At 36.9% G+C, this 19,637-nt stretch overlaps 1 protein-coding gene across 7 annotated transcripts in view; it reads left to right on the top strand.

Moving 5' to 3' along the window:
* The first annotated feature begins 239 nt into the window (after positions 1–239).
* POGZ (pogo transposable element derived with ZNF domain) overlaps positions 240–19,637 on the top strand; it is a 40,655-nt gene continuing 21,257 nt past the window's right edge. For 2 of the 7 annotated variants that reach the window (XM_074349420.1, XM_074349415.1), the window contains exons 1-4: positions 4,909–8,419; positions 8,586–8,722; positions 12,047–12,171; positions 13,150–13,308. In XM_074349420.1, coding sequence (XP_074205521.1) covers positions 8,709–8,722; positions 12,047–12,171; positions 13,150–13,308 — 298 coding nt within the window. In that variant the 5' untranslated portion in view covers positions 4,909–8,419; positions 8,586–8,708. Of the gene's footprint in view, positions 468–960; positions 4,858–4,907; positions 8,424–8,585; positions 8,723–12,046; positions 12,172–13,149; positions 13,309–19,637 lie in introns of those variants that run through there. The other 5 variants (XM_074349416.1, XM_074349418.1, XM_074349421.1 and 2 more) reach the window with 5 other exon arrangements.

Below are 19,637 nucleotides of genomic sequence, written 5' to 3'. Positions count from 1 at the left end.
CAGGCCCAGACAAACTTGACTAGAAAAGAAGCCCTGGCAGGGGTTAGGCTGAGCCTGTGACGTGTCACGAGCTCCAGCCAATGGAAACACCACGAAAGGGGGAGGGCGGAAGTGACGAGACGTATCCCTCCGCGGGGCGAGAGGGTCGGTGGGGGGAGTCGAAGTCTCTCTCCCCCGCGCCAGCTCCGTACACGGAGCCGCATTCCTTGGCCCCCCCGCCCCCCTCCCTCGGGGCCCCCCCCGCCCCCCTCGGGAAAAAAAATCCACCCCAAATCACTGGAACCCGAGGGAGGTTTCCTTTCACCCTCAGAGAGACGAGCTTTCAACGGTTCCCTCGTCTCCGTCTCCCCACAAGCCCCCGTCCCCTCCCCTGCTCCCACCCCCTTCTCCCGGCGCCGGGTGCAAGGTCCCTTTAAGGCGACGGCGCCTTCCTCGGGTCAGACTACCGGCGGCGACGACCACGGGAGGTGAGTGAGCGAGCGAGCCTTCTCTCTCCCCACCCCCTTCTCCCGGGGGTTCCGTTATCTTTTCGCTCGGCGAGGCATTCCGAGGCGAGACAATGAGAGGGGGATGGGGCGGGAACGCGAGGGGTGGGGGCGGGGGCCCGGTGGCGCGCGCCCCCGCCCCCCCTCGAGTCGCGGCGCGGCCCGCGGCGACAGGCGTGGGGTGCGGCGCGCGAGCGCGTGTATGAGTGCGGGAGCCGCGGGAGCCGCGCGGCGGGCCGGACCAGGGAGGCCCTTGCCTGCCTGCCGGCCGCCCCCGCCCCCCGGCGCCCGGCGCGGCGCGCGCGCGCGCACTCGCGTCCCACGGCCCCGCACACACCCGACGTCCACACGCACACCCGGCGCGAGGCGTCTCGGAGGAGTGGGCGGGCGCGGGCGCGGGCGGCGGCCCGCTGGGGAAGGGGCGCAGGCGGCGGCTGTGGGGGCGGGCGAGGGGGCGAGGCCGCGCCGGGGAGGTGGGCGGGAGGGGCGGCGGGACGACGTCCCTCGGGGTGGGGGCAGTGCTTGGTCCTCGCGCCCCACCCCCGCCAGGGAACGAGTGGGGCGCTCTTTTTGAGCAGGAGGAGGAAAATGAGTGATTGCTTAGCCGCTCCCTGTGTTATGTAATCCCCTCTCGGTCCTATAGTACGTCCCAAGCCTTAGTGCATTGCAGTTAGTTCACAGAGTCTCCTCCCCCGGTCCTAAAATTTCCTTGGGATGGCGCCGTGATTTATAAAATGGGATGGGGCGGAAAAATCTGTATTTGCCGACGATTATATCCTGCCGCGGTGGGCGCCATGTTTATCCCAGGGACTATTTTCTTTAGATTCTCAGCACATACTGAAGAGGAGTGATGTCGTTGATCCACCTGTTTTCTCTCCTTTCTGCGAGTTACCTTGATTTCCTGTCCCGTCAGACGCGGGGTTCTCTCAAACTGTTACTAATACTGGGCGTTGCTTTGCTTGTCTTGGGCATTTTCAACTCAGAGAAAGGTAGAGCTGGAAAGAATCTTTTAAGTTCTTTAGCCCAATCTCTTTCGAGATGGAAATTGAGATACAGTTGTCCTATCTCGGAACAACCATCGTCTTGTTGCAGGCTGTGTCTACACTTTTAGAGACCTCCCACTACAGCTCAAAACCTCGTAGAAACGCGCTTTTACTTTCAAAGGAATTTTCCCATTTAGATGAAGGGGAAAACGGCGGGGATGGAGGGCTGCTTCTTGGCAAACGACGTGGAATTTCGAGACCCGTTGCTCTTGGAACAGGGAGTTGGACTCGAATTCGAACTACTTAGCACAACCGTTCTTGACTTGAGGGTGCATAAAAAGTACCTTGGAGATTGCTGAAAGTGCAGGTTTGGGGGCCCTTTTTGGATGGGGTGGTGGGGTATCATCTATACATTTTTATAATCTGCAGTCCTTCAGCTGCGACTGATCAAGATAACCACCATATTGGGTTATTGGTCTCGCATAAAGGTGCACAGGATATAATCTTAAAACAATTAAGTGGCACTCTATGTCCTTGATTTCCTTCTCCTTTCCAGTATTATAGTTATGACATACCAGCTGGTGTGTTGGTGGCATATCTCAAACTAAAGGACAGGAATGAAGACTTGAGGGATGAACAGGATTTTGTTAGTTTCCACTCTTACCTTGAACCAGTAGTATAATCTAGGAAAATAGTTCGCAAAGTGTGGTCCTCTGACCCCTGGGGATCCTTTGTGGCCTTTTCAGGAGAGCTGTAAGGTCATAAGTATTTACAGAATAATACTAAGAATAATACGAAGACTCTGTTTCACTGACGTTTGCACTGATGGTCCCAAAGCAATGCTTGGTTTTATATATCAGCCTTTAGTAAATGTCTTTTTAAATTTTAAGTGTCTGACCAAATGGGAAGTGTGCATAATGTACACTCCCTGCCGACGTATGGTCCTTGTCATAAGGAAAAGCATTTGTGAGATTAAGTTGTGAGCTGCTGGTTTCCTGGAATAGTATTTTTACTTGAAAGAACAACTCACCAACTAGTTTTTACGCTTGAGTGTTTTTGAATATTTTCTTGAGAACAAATGAAGTGAGCCTGTCTCTTCAAGGAAAACAGTCGACCATATTTGTTACCAGTGATAAAAATTTAAGAGTAAAAATCAATTTTTTGAGAAGTTGACATCTCAAGTTTGACAGCTTCTCAGTATTTTAAGGACTTTTCTTATAACATCAGTGTTAATGACTTTCTTTAAATGTATGATGAAATGTGTCAACATTTGAAAGCTAGACATAACTCAGTAAATCTGTATTTTCTAAATTACTGATGCGTGATGTTTCAAAATCACCATGAGTAAAAGGTCCTTTCAAAGTGCAAGATACAACAATGAATTTAAACATAACATTTATTGATAGAGTTTCAGATTCCAAGATACAAGTATCCTTTAAGAAACCACCATTTGTCTAGTTTTGGTATTGTATCAGTATACACAGTTACCTGAAAAGGTTTATAGAATACTTCTCCCTTTTTCTGTTTTTGTGACAGCAGATCTTCGTTATACTTAACCAAAACAATATAGAGCAACAGACTGAATGCAAAAGCATCCATGAGAATCCACCTGCTTTCTATTAACCTAGACATAAAAGATTTGCAAAAATATAATGCCAGGTTACCTGTCTCAGTGTTTTGGGGGGAAAATGGTAATTTTTAATTGAAAATGTTATTTATGTTAACATCTAATAGGTTTATTGTTTTTAAATGCATTGATAAGTATTTAAACTTCTTGTGTTTTAATGTCTAATATGGTAAATATCAAGGGATAAACTCCGCATAAAAGCTCTTTGTGGTCCTCAGTAATTTTAAAAATGTAAAGGGGTCCCAAAACCGAAAACTTTGAGAATCACTCGGATTCCTCATATCATCCAAATCTGCCTCCATTTAGGAACTTCTGGAGAATTTACAAATTTTAGTTGGAGTTAATAATGTAAGAGACAATGACTTGGGGAAAAATTCTATAGCAAAAAAGGTTAGTAAATATCCCAGCCAGGATTCAAACCAGCTATAACCTTGGGGAAGTTACCTAAGCTCGCTAAACCTCCATTTTGACCTCATGTAATATGTATTGCTTAGAACATATAATTGTGAGAATTCATTGATAATGAATGTAAAATGCATAATAATGCCTGGTTATAACAGTAAAATAAAATATGTTGCAGATAATGTTTCAGTCTTTATTCTCCATATATGTCTTTTTGTTGAAGGTGGAGATTTCTGATTTAAATTAAAACCTTAGAGCTGCTGGTGTCTTTGTTGTAATATCAATATGGTAGGACTTTGGTAGATTCTTTGGCAGTCTGGTTTGTGATAATAAGGAATATTTGCAAAAACGCATTTTTACCTGTAACTCAGGAGGAGAGGAGAAAGGAAATAGACTAAGGCATTGCTAGTATTTAGCAGAGTTCGATGAGTTTGAGGGAGTAGAAATGGAATTTAGACAGCATACAACTGTCAGTAAAGAAGAGCTCTTCTTGGGAGAGGAACTGAATATCGAACCCTTTAAAAATAGGAAACTTACTGCTCACTTTAGTTGTTTTAGTGAAAAGCACATAACTAGTATTTGGATGCTTCTTGATAGGATATTTGCTGCCAGTTAAGTGGAAAATATTTTATGTTTCAGAATATTGAGACTATTTAAGAACCCATTGTGAATATTATATGTGAGGTTCTATAGTGGTTTCTGTGAGGGACGAAATGGGCCATTCAAAAAACTAGGTAGGTAAAAGCTTCTTATTGCAAGTTTAACAATAATTTTATAGCCATATCAAGTATTCAGCCCTGTAGGCTTTCTGGTATTAATCCGTTTTAAAGCTAAAAATTGAGGTAACTTGAATACAAATGCCAGTTGTTTTGAGGATCATTATTGTTTATCTCTCTTTTTGTTTTTTTAAAAACATTTTTCCTGTTCCAAGTGTTCTTTTTATCTTGATTTTTGGGTGGGTAGGCACTAGCAGTGAATCAAAAATGTTAGATATGAATTCTTCATTCTTGGAATTTAGTTTAGAGCTATGAAAGAACCAGACAAATTAAAGGAATTCAAAGCTTCAAGAGCCAAATCTGTCTCAAGAGTTTGGTAGAAAACAGATGTTTTTCTAATCTTATTTGAGATGAAGATAGGTAAACACTTGCTGCCCATTAAATACCTCAAAAGCAGACTAGCAGTTGTATCTGAGGGATTCTTTCTGCTGCTTTAAAATGAGATTTTAAAGAATCTCTTTGTATCTTGCCTTTTCAGTTATATAGGCTTTTACCGATGAGCTGATTTTACATGACCTGAGTATAAAGTAGACTACCATATTTGCCAGCATTTAAGATACAATTACTCAGTCCGCCTTAGAAAGGTATGTATCTGGTACACCTGTATTATGGATGGAAAGATGAATGCCAAAGACGTAAAAGACTGTGGAAACTACTGATAGTCTTGTGTGAGCTGCAGTACTGAGTAAAGCCTACTGAGTGCACAGAAATCATGTTACCTGTGTAATTACTACTACAAAATGTAGAAACCAAGTGGGCTACCAAGATGTCAGATAATTAGGATGTCTTGATTAATGGAAGATGGCACTGTTCATCTTGTCTTACAGTGCCTCCTTGGTAACCTGTATAACCCAACTTGGATTTATTTTTTCTAATATTATTTAATTATTGTGCTACATCTTAAGAAATGTGTGTATATAATCTGTGTAGAAATTTCTCCTGGAAATGAGAATAAGTTAACAGAAAATTCAATCAACAAGACTACCAGTTTGATTTAGTAAATGGCGAAAAGATAATGGCAGAATATAGTGGTACAAAATATCACAACTAAAATATAAGTAGGTATTTTTTTCTCCCCAGCTTTTTTCCTTTTTAAGAAAAAACTCCAACTTTATTGAGCTATAGTTGACATATAAAATTGTAAGATGTTGAAGTATACATGTTATATACATGGTGATTTCATATACATAAACATAGTAAAAGAATTCCCCCATCTAGTTGACACAATCACTTCACATATTTATCTTGTATGTGTGTGTGAACATTTAAGTTCTACTCTTCTAGCAAATTTCAATTAAATGGTAGTGTTATCAATTGTGTAGTCACTGTGTTTGCATTAGATTATCAGACCTTATTCATCTGATCCTCCAACTTTTTAAGAAAATTTTATGCATGTAAAAAAGGTGAAAGAATGCTAAAAAGAGTACCTACAATGAACCCACCACCTAGACACGATTTTTAACATGTTAGCATATTTGGTATCTATAAGAAAATGCCAAAATATGTATTTGCTGAACCACGTGAAAGTCAGTCATGATGTTTCCACTAAATAGTACATGCATTTGCTAAGAATACATTCTCCTACATAACTCTAACTCCACCATCCTTTCTAAGAAAGCTAAAAATTATTCGCAAATATAATCTTATATCTGTCTGGTCATTCAGATGTTCCAGTTGGCCCCAATACATCTTTTGTAGCTTTTTTATAATCCAGAATCCAAAAAAGGTTCACGTTTCTTTTTGTTAGGTCTCTTTAGCTCTTATTTTCTTTAATCTATTTGGTCTTCCCTGTGCATGCATGCCGGTGATCATGTGTGTGGTGTGTATGTGTTTGGCGTTTTTGAAGAAACCAAGTTAGTAGTTTCATAGAATTTCTGTATTCTGCATTTGTCTGATTATTTGTTTATAAAATGTCCTACTTTGTGAATTATTCTCATTATATCCTTGCGGTGCTGCTTAACTTATTCCTCTTTTGCTGTATTTCCTATAAACTGAAAGTTAAATTTAAATGCTTGATTTGATTCAGGTTAAACATTTTTGTCAGTGGGTTTTGTTTGTTTTTTAACAACAGAACAGGCCACAGACCAAACAGATGACAGGTAGAGTTTGGATTATTGGCTAACATTTTTCTATTTGAACTTACTGTCATAACTTTCATCTTTGAGATAGACTTACTTCTGTAACTTTAAGTTCAAGCATAACAGTAAGACTTTGAGAAAGGTCACAGACCTAGGTTGCATCATTTCATTTTGGTTCACTGCCTTCTGAGAAAATGATTCGAAAGTTGAAGAGGCGAGAAGAGCTGATATATTTAGCAAAAGCAACCCATAGAGGAATGATAAGTCAAAAACCAGAAATTTTAGAAGTGACGATTAAAGGATTTAGGAAATTATCTTCACAAAGATTATTCACCAGTTAATACCGATAGTAACAAATACCGATAGTAACCATAAATTTAGAGGACTAACATTGTAATGCTAATGTTTTATAAGGAGAAATTAGGTACTTAGGCAGGAACAAGTTTCACAGGTAGATGATTATAAGGTGAAACAAACAAGATGTATGTGAGTTATAAAAATGTTTTCACAGTATAAAATGTGACCGTTGAACAATTCATAGGAACTTTGTTCTGCCCATCTTCTTTGTTGCAGAGAGAATAAATATTTTTAAAAGAAATGAGAGTTCTTTATGCATAGAATGTGGAATGATTTTTTAAAAAATTTCCCCTTCAGAACATGGCTTCAGTTTGATCAGGGTTTCTCAATCTTGGCACTGGTAACATTGGGCCAGATAAGCCCTTGGCTGTCGGTGCATTGTAGGATGTTTAATAGCATCCCTGGCTTCTTGCCTATAGGTAGATGCCAGTAGTACCCTGCCGCAACCCCACCCCTAGTTATTACTACCAAAAATGTCTCCAAGCATCGCCAGGTGTCTTTGGGGGGCAAATTATCCCTGTTATTGTTGAGTTACATAAAATCCACTGGCATATGTGGATTCCTTAATGATCTAGGTTTCCCTTTATATAACTTACGTATAGCTGTTGAACACGATTTCCTTCTGCAGGTTTTCTGCACAACTTGGACTGTGCTTAGTGTATGTTGGAGAACCAAGGAATATGGTGACATTTTGTTTTTTAGCTTTATTGGGAAGTTTATTGAAGGTAGAAATGAGTTCTTCATTTCTAAGTCAAGGTATAGGTCTTTTGCTTTATCTAATCCCCCTCCCACCTCCTAATTTGTTTGGAAAAGAACCTTATAAGCTATGTGTTATGGATAAAGTTTTTGTTAGGAATAGTTTAAAAATTTGTTTCAGACTTTTGAGGTGATTTGTATTTTGGCATTCAAGAAAAGATAGTCTTTAAAAAAATAGTTACTTGCTAAAGGGTTTGATTAAATGTTGCATCCTCTTTGTTAAAATTTGATTGTCCTTAAAATTTAACTATATGTAAATTCTGCCAGTGAGGAAGATGATGTAGGTATCTTGTTAGGGGGAGGGAAAGGGAATACATGCAATTGGGAAAAGAAGAAAGTAATGACAATTATTTAATAAATATAAGTTTAAAAGATTGAAACATCTCAATAATTTCAGGAGAAAGTAGAACTTTGTTTAGATTTCTAAGACAAATATTTGTAGATGTGAAGTTTTTCTGCCAAGTGGCAAAGAAGCGAAATTGAAGATAACTATTAGTTAGGGGTTGATAAGGAGATAATTTTATATTTAAAGTGAGCAGAAAGGCTCCCTAGCATCCAGACTGTGATCTTGGAATACCATTCCATACCAAAAGGAATTAGTGCTCCTTGGAGAAACAGCTGATTCTCGGTCTGGGGCAGGAAATGTATGAGATGAGCCTGAAACATTTTGTTTAACAGATAGCCAAGATTTTATCAAACACTACTAAGGGTGTGTCAGAAGGACTCAGAAGCCAGTTGAGAAGTTCCCACCGGCTCAAATAGGGCACTTTGAGTGTCATTAAGGATAACTACAGTGAATCAAAACACATAAAATATGCATAAGTCTGTGATGTGATGTAATGTAGTTTAAGAACAGGCTTGTTGGTCACTTGGGGGAAAAGCTAGTGAAACAAATCATTTTGATCAAGCAAGATGGAAAGAATCAAGACTTTCACTACATGAACTGCACCAAATAGTAGGTATATTTTGTTTCAGTTATTAAATGAAAAGGGAATGATAGATTTAGAATGACTAGATCCAGGCATTGAGCATATCTCCTGATGGAACAAAATCTTGCCCTTATGAGTAGTTTTGGGGGGAAAAATGTTAAACCTGTCTCTAAATCCAACTATCAATTTCAGGATATATAGAAGCCAGAGGCATATATTAAATGCCATGTGTATGTAATCAACGATATCCAGACTGTAGAAACTACACGAGGTGACCTGGTTCTTCAACAAATAAATTGCAAGGGGAAAAAAAAGATGGAGGAAGAACTGTAAGTTAAAAGAGACTTAAGAAACTTATCAAATAATCATAGTATGTGGACCTTATTTGAATTCTCAATCAACAAACTTTTAAATGTATGGTGTTTGAGAGAATTTGAAATTTGTAATATTGACTAGATAGTTAATATTAAGAGACTGTCAATCTTATGCATGTTGATACTGTGGGGGTTTTTTAATGTACTTTTTCTTTTTTTTTTTCTTTTTTTAAGGCAGGGAGAGGTAATTAGGTTTACTTGTTTATTTATTTTTAGAGGAGGTACTGGGGATTGAACCTAGGACCTTGTGCACAGGACCTCGTGCATGCTAAGCATGTGCTCTGCCACCTGAGCTATACCCTCCCCCTGATGGTACTGGTTTTTTTTTTTCGGTATATGATCTTTTCAGTTCCTTCTCTTGTAGAGTTACATACCAAAGTATTTATGAATATAATATTAAGGATTCACTTCGAAATAATTCAGAGAAGGCATAGGTGAAATAAGATTGGTGGATAACTTTTGAAGGTGGATGATGGATCCATGTCTACTCATATATAATTGAAATTTATATTTCTTTAAAAACGGCGGAAAAGGAATCACTACAGTCTTGCTTCAGTGATTCGTGGTTGTAATACAATGAAAGTTTGCCCCTTGGTAGAAGTATGACTCTCAAATTTACTGCTTATCCAAGTTTTCTGCTTGATGTAGTACTGTGCTCCCTGTGTGCCAGCCTTTCATTTCTGAAGTTCACATTTTTGCCTGGCACTTTTTCAGAAGAGGTGAAAACATCCCAAAATTGAGTAAGGATTGAAATTCAACATGAATTTGTTTGTTTTTTAGTGTGAGACATGTTTCAAGCCTCTGAGTACATTTATCCCTTAAATAATAGGAAAGACGGGAATTCTAGGGTTTTTTTTTTTTTTCTTGTGAGAAATTGTTGAAGGTTAGGTGTGGAAAGAAGTTAAACATGAGTAGAATGATAGTTTGGGAAGATATGTACATTTTACTACTGCATATTTAGTAGTTACTGTCTTATTTGATCAAAAGTAGTTGAAAGGTAACTGTATGCCATGAATTGCTTGAAAGATCACAAAGAATGATGGTATTTCTTTCTTGAGCATCTTGGTAGAGATACTAAATATAGCAGTTCATCATATTATTAAAGATTCCTTTTTGATAACTGGAAAACTACAGAAAGGTGCTAAATTTGCATTTTTCAGTTTTAAAGTTTGCAAGGTACTTAATTTAGATTGATATCTCTGTTGTGGCATTGCCCATCTTTTCAGCAGTTAATTTTTTGACCCTGAGCTATAGATGCTGATGTGAAAGGAATGATCACATTCTGAGATAGCATAGTCTAGATCAGAATTAAGGACTAATTGTTTGAAAAACTTGGTTTCAGTGTCGTTCAGAGATGTTTTGGGTGTAAGTCTATATAATATGCTCAGTCAGCAGATTTATTATTTTCTGGATTGACAAGCCTAGTTGGTTAACTTCGTCTTCTACGTTGTAAAAACCTTGAAAAATATTTTCTAAGTTGAATTTTATTTCCATTTTTTAATTTACATTGGTTGTTTTGGCAGCGCATACACCCAAGGAGTTATTTTTCTTTCTCACTTGACAAAAGTATAGTTAGGATACAAACATCCTTCTCTGCCATCTTTTCAGATCTGCCCTTTCCACTCTTTGTTTCTTAGAATACCTTGTTCATGGGAGGACCAGCATAATTTCACTCTTGTCAGATAGAAGAAGCTTTAGTTGTTTGTATTAAAGATCATTGTTTGACAAAATAAAATATGAACTCAGTCTCTTAAGATAGTATGAACAGTTGAGGTAAAAAAAGAGCAGCCTTTGGGTGTGCTATTAAAATATCCACAGGCATGACATTGAAAACCACAATATGCATTCAGATAGCTCTATTTATTCCTAAGGAAAGTTTTCTACAGATCACTCAGCATATGTATGGAGAGTTTGCTTGCAGCTGGTCACAGCTGAAAGTCCTTGAAAACCATCTGTAGTCCTTGTCATACACAGTCTCTATTCATTCTGCTGGGTGTTAGATATGTATATATTAATTACGTGTTGGCTATGATCTCTAAGAGTTATACAGCAAAGAACAATGGTATAACATTAAGTAGTTAGAAAAATGTTGTTTAAAGTGTTACCTTTTTCAGTGGAACTAGACTGGAAAATACAGAAATACGTTGTGTAGCCTTGGCTCAAAGAATGCCTGTGATATGGATTTGGCTTCTTTTTAATTCAATTTCTGGCTAGTATTTTCTTTTGTATATGTAAATTAAAATGAAACTAAGAAAATTAAAGTTGATACTTGAGAGCTTTTTCTTTTCTTGCTCATATCTTCTCTCTGTAGTTTTGGTTTAGAAAGTCAGAAATAACTAAAATAGAATATTAGCGACAACTTAGAGTCAAGTTAAGCACTTTACCCATTAAAACTATGGGTGCATGGCTGTGGCTCCTCACTAGGGCACTGCTGGAGTAGTTTAAATTTTCAAGGGAACGTTGCCATCTATTGGGCATCTTAGAAGCTAATACTGTCAAATTGTAAGGACCTGACTACTTAAACAGAGTGGTTAGGTTGGTGGTTTTGTTCTGTTTTTGGCTTAAGGGTGTGGTGAAAAGAATACTAAGGGCAATGAGAGCCTGTGCATTAAAAGCTTTGTGTGAACCTTGACCGGTAGTGCTATTCCCATTCTAAGACAAAGAAGTTGACCTTTAGTCAGCCGACATTGGAGGGCAGCATAGCAGTAATAGCTCTTTGCATTGCAAAGGTGTAGGTTTTATCTTTAAAAGAAGAATGTAATGTAAGCAGTGTTTTCAAATTAAATGCTGACTCCCCAGATCACAGTGGAGTGTAGGTAGTAGTGGTAGGGCTGGAATTAGTGGGACAAGTGAGGGTCTCATCTTGGGTGCAGAAAAGCTCAGTAATCAAGATAAACAGTATTTTAATGTATCATTTTAAATAGCTCAATGTTAATAAAATTTCATAATGAGCGAAATACCCATTTTAAATAAAAATAGGAACTGAGTCTCCACTTGCATGATTCACCTCACCCTAATCTCAGCCTTGGGTATTATAGATTAAATTTTTATAATCCTAAGTATTAAATAATTTGCTGTGGAATCTTCTACAGTAAGAATTTTTTTTAGGAATAAAAGTTATATTTTGGAACCTTGGAAATGGGGGAAGGTGAGGGGAAATGGTGGAGGGAGCACAAAGGGGAAGGGCGTGGGTTACCAATAGGTTCAGGAAACTGATTCCATATTTTGTATAAAGCTATTTCTCCCATTCTGAGGTCAGTAATCTTTTTTTTCTTGTAGCATGGCGGACACCGACCTGTTTATGGAATGTGAGGAGGAGGAGTTGGAGCCATGGCAGAAAATCAGTGATGTCATTGAGGATTCTGTAGTTGAGGATTATAATTCAGTGGATAAAACTACTCCAGGTAATAAAAACTTTCTGATCGTTGTTTAAACTGACTCAACTGAATGGCATTTTTGTTAAGAATGTGTGAGGTGGAGAAGGACTTTAAGAATCCAGGGTTGCCTCTTTGTGGCACTGGTGGTACCTTACCCCCACCCCATGCTCTAGTCTATAAGTGCTTTGGCTTCTTCATACATACAGCTAGAAACACTATTTTTAATTCATTTGAAACATTGAAAGTTGGATTAACCAATGTTTATCAAACGCATCAACAATCCTCTTATCAAATGATGTATGAATGAGAATGCAGTGGTGTGTGTCAGTGCTCATTTATATACCATATCAAAAACAGGTTCCCATAGTCTTGGGATTTTTTGTTTTACTTGAACTTGGTTTCCTTTGTCAGCTGAGCAGAATTTGCTTTGTGTCTGCCTTCATGGACAGTTTACAAACTTATGCTCATTAGCTTCTCTTTCAAAAAGGTGATGTTGCAGGGCCAAATTCTAGATTGCCCTGAATTCAGAAAGTGGGTGGTAGTTCTTTTTCCTCCTAAATTGTGTCTGTTGCTCTTTTTTTTTTTTGTCTTTCCTACCTGGAGACCTGAAGGTGGCATTGATTTGGGCTGAAACAGGACATAATTCAGGGTCTTATGGACAGTTTACTATGCATGGTTATGAAGACCAGTAGTGGTGATAATGAGCCTTTGAGTTCTAGAGGTTTACTTGTGTTACATAAGCAAAACATTAAAATCCCGGTTTAGTGAGCCCGTAATCTAACTTAATTAACCAGGAAATGTGAGACAAAGAAGAAGGCATTGTGTCTAATTGGTGGTGTGAGGGACACATAGGACGAGAAATCAGGTGAACAGTTGGATTTACAAATAAAGCAAGAAACTTTTGACTATAGAGACCCCAACAAGGTGAAAAGGGAAGATTAGAACAGTATCCTTTAGTGTCATCTGTCCCTGTCTCCAAGTGACTGTGCCTCCCCTTCCCCACAGTTTCTGTGAGCCAGCAGCCTGTCTCGGCTCCAGTGCCCGTCGCTGCCCATGCTTCTGTTGCTGGGCACCTCTCTACATCCACCACCGTTAGTAGCAGCGGGGCACAGAACAGCGACAGTACAAAGAAGACTCTTGTCACACTAATTGCCAACAACAATGGTAAGTGGGATTATTGGGAAATTCTTCCTGGGCTAAAGGGGTGAGAGAATAAAAAAGGTCTTAGGAACAGCTGTACCTGTTCAGTTTTAGGTACCTTGGTAGTTGTGCTGGTGTTGGAGTGAGTTTAGTACTGATTCTCCGATATGAAAAGTAGGTGATGCTCTTCCTGCTGCGTTAGTGCTGTGTCAGTTGATGCTGGTCAGTCAGAGGGCAGCTGATTCTTACTGCTGATAGCATCTAGGACAGAAAATATAAACCCCAAATTCTTAACTGTTAAAGAGATCTGGGTTTTTGTTTGTTTGTTTTTTGTTTTTTGTTAGAAGAACCCCTCAAGTTTGGTAGGAATTCTCCCAGGGCAGTTTTGTACCATATTTTCTTTGGCAGATTCATTTGGTTATTGGTTCCTGGCTATGGAAAATAGGATAGGGTTGTTGTCTACCTGAAGGAAATGGTGAAAGAGTAGTGTTTTTAATGAGTTTATTGACTAGAGGGGTTATATAGTATTGGTTACTATTTCATTTTTGGTGACTGTTTCTACTTTCTGTAAATGAGTTATTGGAAAGTTATATCTCAAGAGTCATGTCTAGAATAAGCACCTTTGTAGAGTCATTGCCCTGCTGCAGAAGACTTCTATTTCATTTAAAAATTAAATAACTTTATTAATACAAGAATAATGTGTATACTATAGAAAAAGCAGACAGCTAAAGAAGAAAACAATTTCAATTGTAGTCTCACTATTTGGAGATAACTATTTGTAACCTACTCTGTACTTAACATGTGCTTTTAAATATGTCTAGATGCTGTGTGTAGTGATTTACTTTTTAAAAAAATGGATCCATGCAGATTCTATATTACTCCTTGCCTGCTTTTTTTCCCCTTCATATGTAGTGAATATCTTCTCATTTTAATAAATCTTTAACATTTTTGATGATTGTTTCCTGTTGTTTGGTTGACTGTTACTAGCAATCGGTTGTAAAGGGGTGTATTGCTACTTTGAAGAGCTATTGTGAACATGTTTCTCTCTTTTCACATTCTTAGTTTTGAGAATACATTTCTAAATGTCAAACTGTTGGGTCAAAGATTATCACAATTTTTAAGGATTTTGATCAGTATTTTTCCTGGGTTGGCCACCTAGAAATGTTGTGTCCATTTATATTTCTATTAGAAGTGCATATGGTGTTCTTATTTTTGGATATAATCATTTAGCTTCCTTACTGTTGAATGTTTATCACAATACCAGTTTTTTGTGATTCCAAACAGTTCTGTAGTGAACATTCTGAGGTATTACATCTGTGCCCGCTGTGTAAGCATATCTGTAGTATAAAGTGAGATTGCTGGGTCAAGTATTTAAAATTTGATAGACAGTGTCAAATTGCCCTAATAGATTGCTCTAAATAAGTGCTCACCAGTAGCTCTTTCCTCATATTAATGTCAACTTGAAGTATTATTAAACTTAAATCTTTATAATTTCCATCAGAATTTTTTTAATCTTTGAATACTAAAAATATAATTTTTATCACATGGAGAATCCTTAGAATTTTTTAAACTTATAAATAGCCACCCTTTTATATATAAAGATGAGGAACCACTATCTTCAGAATTCCCTCATTTTACAGATGTCAGAATGAAGGCTTGGAGAGTCTAAATAAAGTACTTAAGGTCAAATAGTAAGTGACTACACTGGGTTTTTGAGTTATTTAGACTTCAAAACTTGTGGGCTTCCTCCTGTATTACACTACTTTCCTATGTTTCTCTTAAAATAGTCTGTCAAAGTGCTATTAGCAACTAGTTTAGCTAAATTTTTCCTTGATCCCAGTGTTCCAAGGCCCATGACACTGACATGACCTGTCATGACCTATTCTCCTTGAATGAGCCCTTGATTCCTGAACCTGACTAGGGCCTGTGTATAAAAGTTTTTTGAAATATAAATATTTATTTTATTTCAGAAAGCTCTAGTATTCAAATTAAACTGTTAAACTGTGTTCTGGTAAAAAAAAAAAAAATGTATAGACTGATAACCACAGTTGCGTATGTCTTACATGTTTTTCAAAAAGTTTTTCATGTGTAGATAAGCACATATTAATAAACCCAATCTGTCTAACTTCTTTAATTTAAATTTTATTTTAAACATACAATTGTGTAACTTTTCTTTAATCAGATCCTCTTGGAATGCTAGCCTAAGTGTAGGAATGAGACTTCAGAACAGAGCAAATAAAAAATGTTCCCTCTTATAACCGAGTTTCCCTGTAAGCCTTCAGTTTAATTAAATTAGTATATTGTCTACTTATTAGATTGATAACACAGCAAGGGAAAGTAACTTCTAAGCAATTCACCATTATTTCCCTTTTAGTGTACTAGGTTCTTTAGAAAGTTAAAAAGTTGTCTTTTTTCCCTACTCCCCACCCTCCTTTTAAACTAGTTTTAAAACAATCTGGCTCTTGGCCACCGTTAGCTGCTACCTCCTCCAATAATTACATTTTATTTTTTAAAAATTTAAAATTTTTTATTACTTTTTTCCATTTTGAACATTTTTCAAACAATAATATTTTAAAAGTGTCCTTTTGGGGGCATTGATTGGCTTTTATAATTTAGTTGTTTCCATTATTTTCCTTGCCTTCTACATAGAAAGCATTTCCTTGACTCTTGATTTTAAGGAACATTTTTGTGTATGAGAGAGGGAGGCTGGGTTTGGGAAGGAGTAGGAACACATTGATAATATTTATAATGGCCTAGTCCTGAGCTGAATAGTAGATTCAACAGTATTTGTTTTATCATTAAATTTTGTAACATTATATGAATCAAATGTTAAAATATAATCAAGATTATTTTAAAATAATTAATGCAGTGAGGGTAGAGAGGATGGACATGATTTTGTCCTTTACTCTGAAATACCTGTCTTTTCATTGAGAGTGCTTACTTAGTTGGTTAAAAAAAAAAGTAATCCTTTTCTATTCAATGGGGAAAGAATAGTTTTTTCAGCAAATAATATAGTAACAAGTGGGTACTTTTTCCATGTGGAAAAGAATGAAGTGCACCCATACCTTATACCATTTGCAAACATTAACCCTAACTGATCAGAAACCTGTATGTAAGTACTAAAACTGTTAAGACTTTTAGAAGCAAACCATAGATGTAAATTTTATGACCTTGATTTAGGCAGTGGTTTCTTAGATAGGACACCAAAAGTGTAGGTAACCACAGAAAAAATAGCTAATTGGACTTCATAAAAATTAAAACCTTTTATGCTTCAAAGGGAACAATCAAACAAAGTGAAAACAACTCACAGAATGGGAGAGGCATTTTGCAAATAACATACCTGAAAAGAGACATACCTTTAGAATATATAAAGAACTACTGCAGTCAAGTAATAAAATGACAAATATACCTGTTTTTTAAGTGGGCAAAAGATCTGAATAGACATTTCTCCAAAGAAGATATGTAAATGGCCAATAAGCACATGAAAAGATGCTCAACATCTTTAGTTATTAAGGAAATGCAAGTCAAAACCACAATGAGGTACCACTTTATACTCACTTAGGATAGCTGTAATCAAAAAGATGGATAGTAACAGGTATAGGTGAGAATGTGGAGAAACTCGGACTTTCATATATTGCTGGTGAGAATGTAAAATGGTGTGGCCACTTTAGAAAACAGTTCGGTAGTTTCTCAAAAAGTTAAACATAGTAGAGTTCATTATTACATGACCCAACAGATACTCTTAGCTATTTACCCAAGAGAATTGAAAACATGTTCATACAAAATCTTGTGTACAGATATTCATAGCAGCATTATTATAGCCTAGGATTGGAAATAACTTAAGATGCTGAAAGAATAAACAAAATGTGGTATATCCACACAGTTGAATATTATGAGACCATAAAAAGGAATGGCGTACTGATATATGCTACAACATGAATGAACCTTGGAAAATATGCTAAGTGAAAGAAGTCAGACACAAAAAGGCCACATATTGTATGACCCCCATTCATGTGCAATGCCCAGAATAGGCAAATCTATTACAGAGATAGAAAGCTAGATTAGTGGTTACCTGGGCTGGGGAAGGAAAATGGGGAGTAACTGCTAATGGGTACAAGGTTTCTTTTGGGGGTGATGAAAATGCTCTGGAATTAAATAGTGGTGATGATTGCACAAACCTTGTGAATATGCTAAAAACCTCTAAATTGTACACTTTGAGTGATATGTATCATATGTGAATTATATCGCAGTAAAGTTTTTTTTTTAAAGTGTTGGCAATAAAATTTTAGAACATTTTTACTATTCTTTTTGCTGTTCTTCATAATCTACCACTTAGCATTTAGAAATTATTTGTTTCTGACTGATCATATGTTTGCATCGGAAAGAAACATGAAGTGAACTAAATCACTGCTTAATTCTGAGCTGTGAATGATGTGAATACAATATTGTAAATTTTTTACTATAGTTATGATTTTCAACTCCTATTTTGCCCATTTCAACTCCATGTAGTCTTTTCTCTGGGTTTTAAGGCTGTGTACGTAAACCTCAAAAGAATGAAGGAAGAAAAATCAGGACCTTCAGGTTTGTAAGACAAACAGAACATGTGAGAGAAGCTGCTGAACCTCCTTCTGTTATTTAATCACTTTATGGCTGTGGTACCTAGTTTATTTGAGAGCAAACTTAGAGACGGGATTTGTTGGATAATTCTTTTAAAGGCTTTTTTAAACTTCAGGATTCTGATTCCTCTTTCATCCTCTGGAAATAGAACTTTGTAAGACCTTTGGATTGTCAGAATTTCTTCTAGGGAAGACTTAATAAGAATGAAGAAATCATTAAAAACAGCTCATTTGTTAGAATTGGAATTATTAGAATGAATTCATAGAATTCATTAAATAAATATTTGCCCAGTGTGACTTTGCCATATGGTAGCTTTTGCTTTCAGTTGAATTCTAAAGCTAATCTAGGCTTAGAAACGCACTTTTTTGTTTGCACTTTATTTTTAGAAAAGTCCTAACAACCCACCAAAATTCAAACATGACCCTGATGTCAGAGAATATTTGCAGAAAATGCTTGTGTTAACATTCTTTATAGTAGTAGAGTATGTGCAGGTTCCATGGGAACCAGGTCCTTCTTTTGAGACTTACTAATGCTGGTTGATTTTACATAAATGGAAAAAAAAAATTCCATTCTTCCTGTCCTATATTTAATTAAGATGTTGAGTTAGCGATTATCTTAAGAAGTTTTAGGCTTAGATAAATAATAGATAATTTATTTTCTTTTACCCTAGCAATTAAAACAATGAATAGAAAACACCAGAGATTGACACATTGTAATTGACTGTACTTCAATAAAAAGAAAAGAAAATATGTGTTTTTGCTTAATCAATATTTTTCAACCATAAATTACAAGGGAGTAAAAACAGATGGATGGGGAACTTATAGAGTAAGAGACTTAAGAAATGTTCATCAGTTGTACTTTGTGAACTCTTTTGTAATCTGATTAAAATAAACTATTTAAAAGAATATAATTGTCAACTTGATCTAACTGGGTATTTGATATTAAAGGATTATTGTATATATTTAACTTTATTGAGATATAATTCACAAAACTATAGGATATTTAAAGTGTACATGGTGGTGATTTGATAAACGTATACATTGTAAAAAGATTCCCACTATCTGATTAATTCACACATCCATCACCTCACATATTTATCCCTTTTTTAGGTTAGTGAGAACATTTTAAGTTCTACTCTTTAAGCAAATTTCAATTATATCATACAAGATTGTGAACTATAGGCAGAATTATTATAATGCTTTTTAGGAATGATATTGGTGTTAATATTCCCTCTTTTAAGTTCCTGTCTTTTGGAGATATATACTGAAATATTTATAGATGAAATGATATGATCTGAAACTTGTTTCAAAATAATATGGGAGCTGGTAAGTAGGTGGGAGGTATATAGATGAAACAAAATTGGCCTTAAGTTGGTAATTATTGAAGCTAGTACCTGGTGATTTATTATAGTGTTCTATTTTTATATATCTTTAACTTCTTCATAATAAAATATTTAAGTTAAAAATATACATGTATGTATAGAGAGAGCGTCAATAAATTGCCAGTATAGTTAGCATAGCTAGAACTTGGGATTTTTTGTTTATCTGTCAACTTCTATAATCAGTAGTCTGCTGGCCCTGTAACTGTGAGGGTCTAGTCCACTGACAGACTCAGTTTCTAGGGAGAACATGGGGCAAGCGACTGTTGGATAATTGATAGCCACTTGTTATACTCACTCTGATGGTCTCTTTGTTGCTATAACTGTAGTGATAACATCTGTCAGGTGAAACAAAGTT

Source organism: Camelus bactrianus, chromosome 21 (assembly GCF_048773025.1).
Source record: "Camelus bactrianus isolate YW-2024 breed Bactrian camel chromosome 21, ASM4877302v1, whole genome shotgun sequence".
Lineage (NCBI taxonomy): Eukaryota > Metazoa > Chordata > Mammalia > Artiodactyla > Camelidae > Camelus > Camelus bactrianus.
The sequence above is the reverse complement of the archived record's forward strand: the minus strand, read 5'-3'. Positions and strand labels throughout refer to the sequence as shown.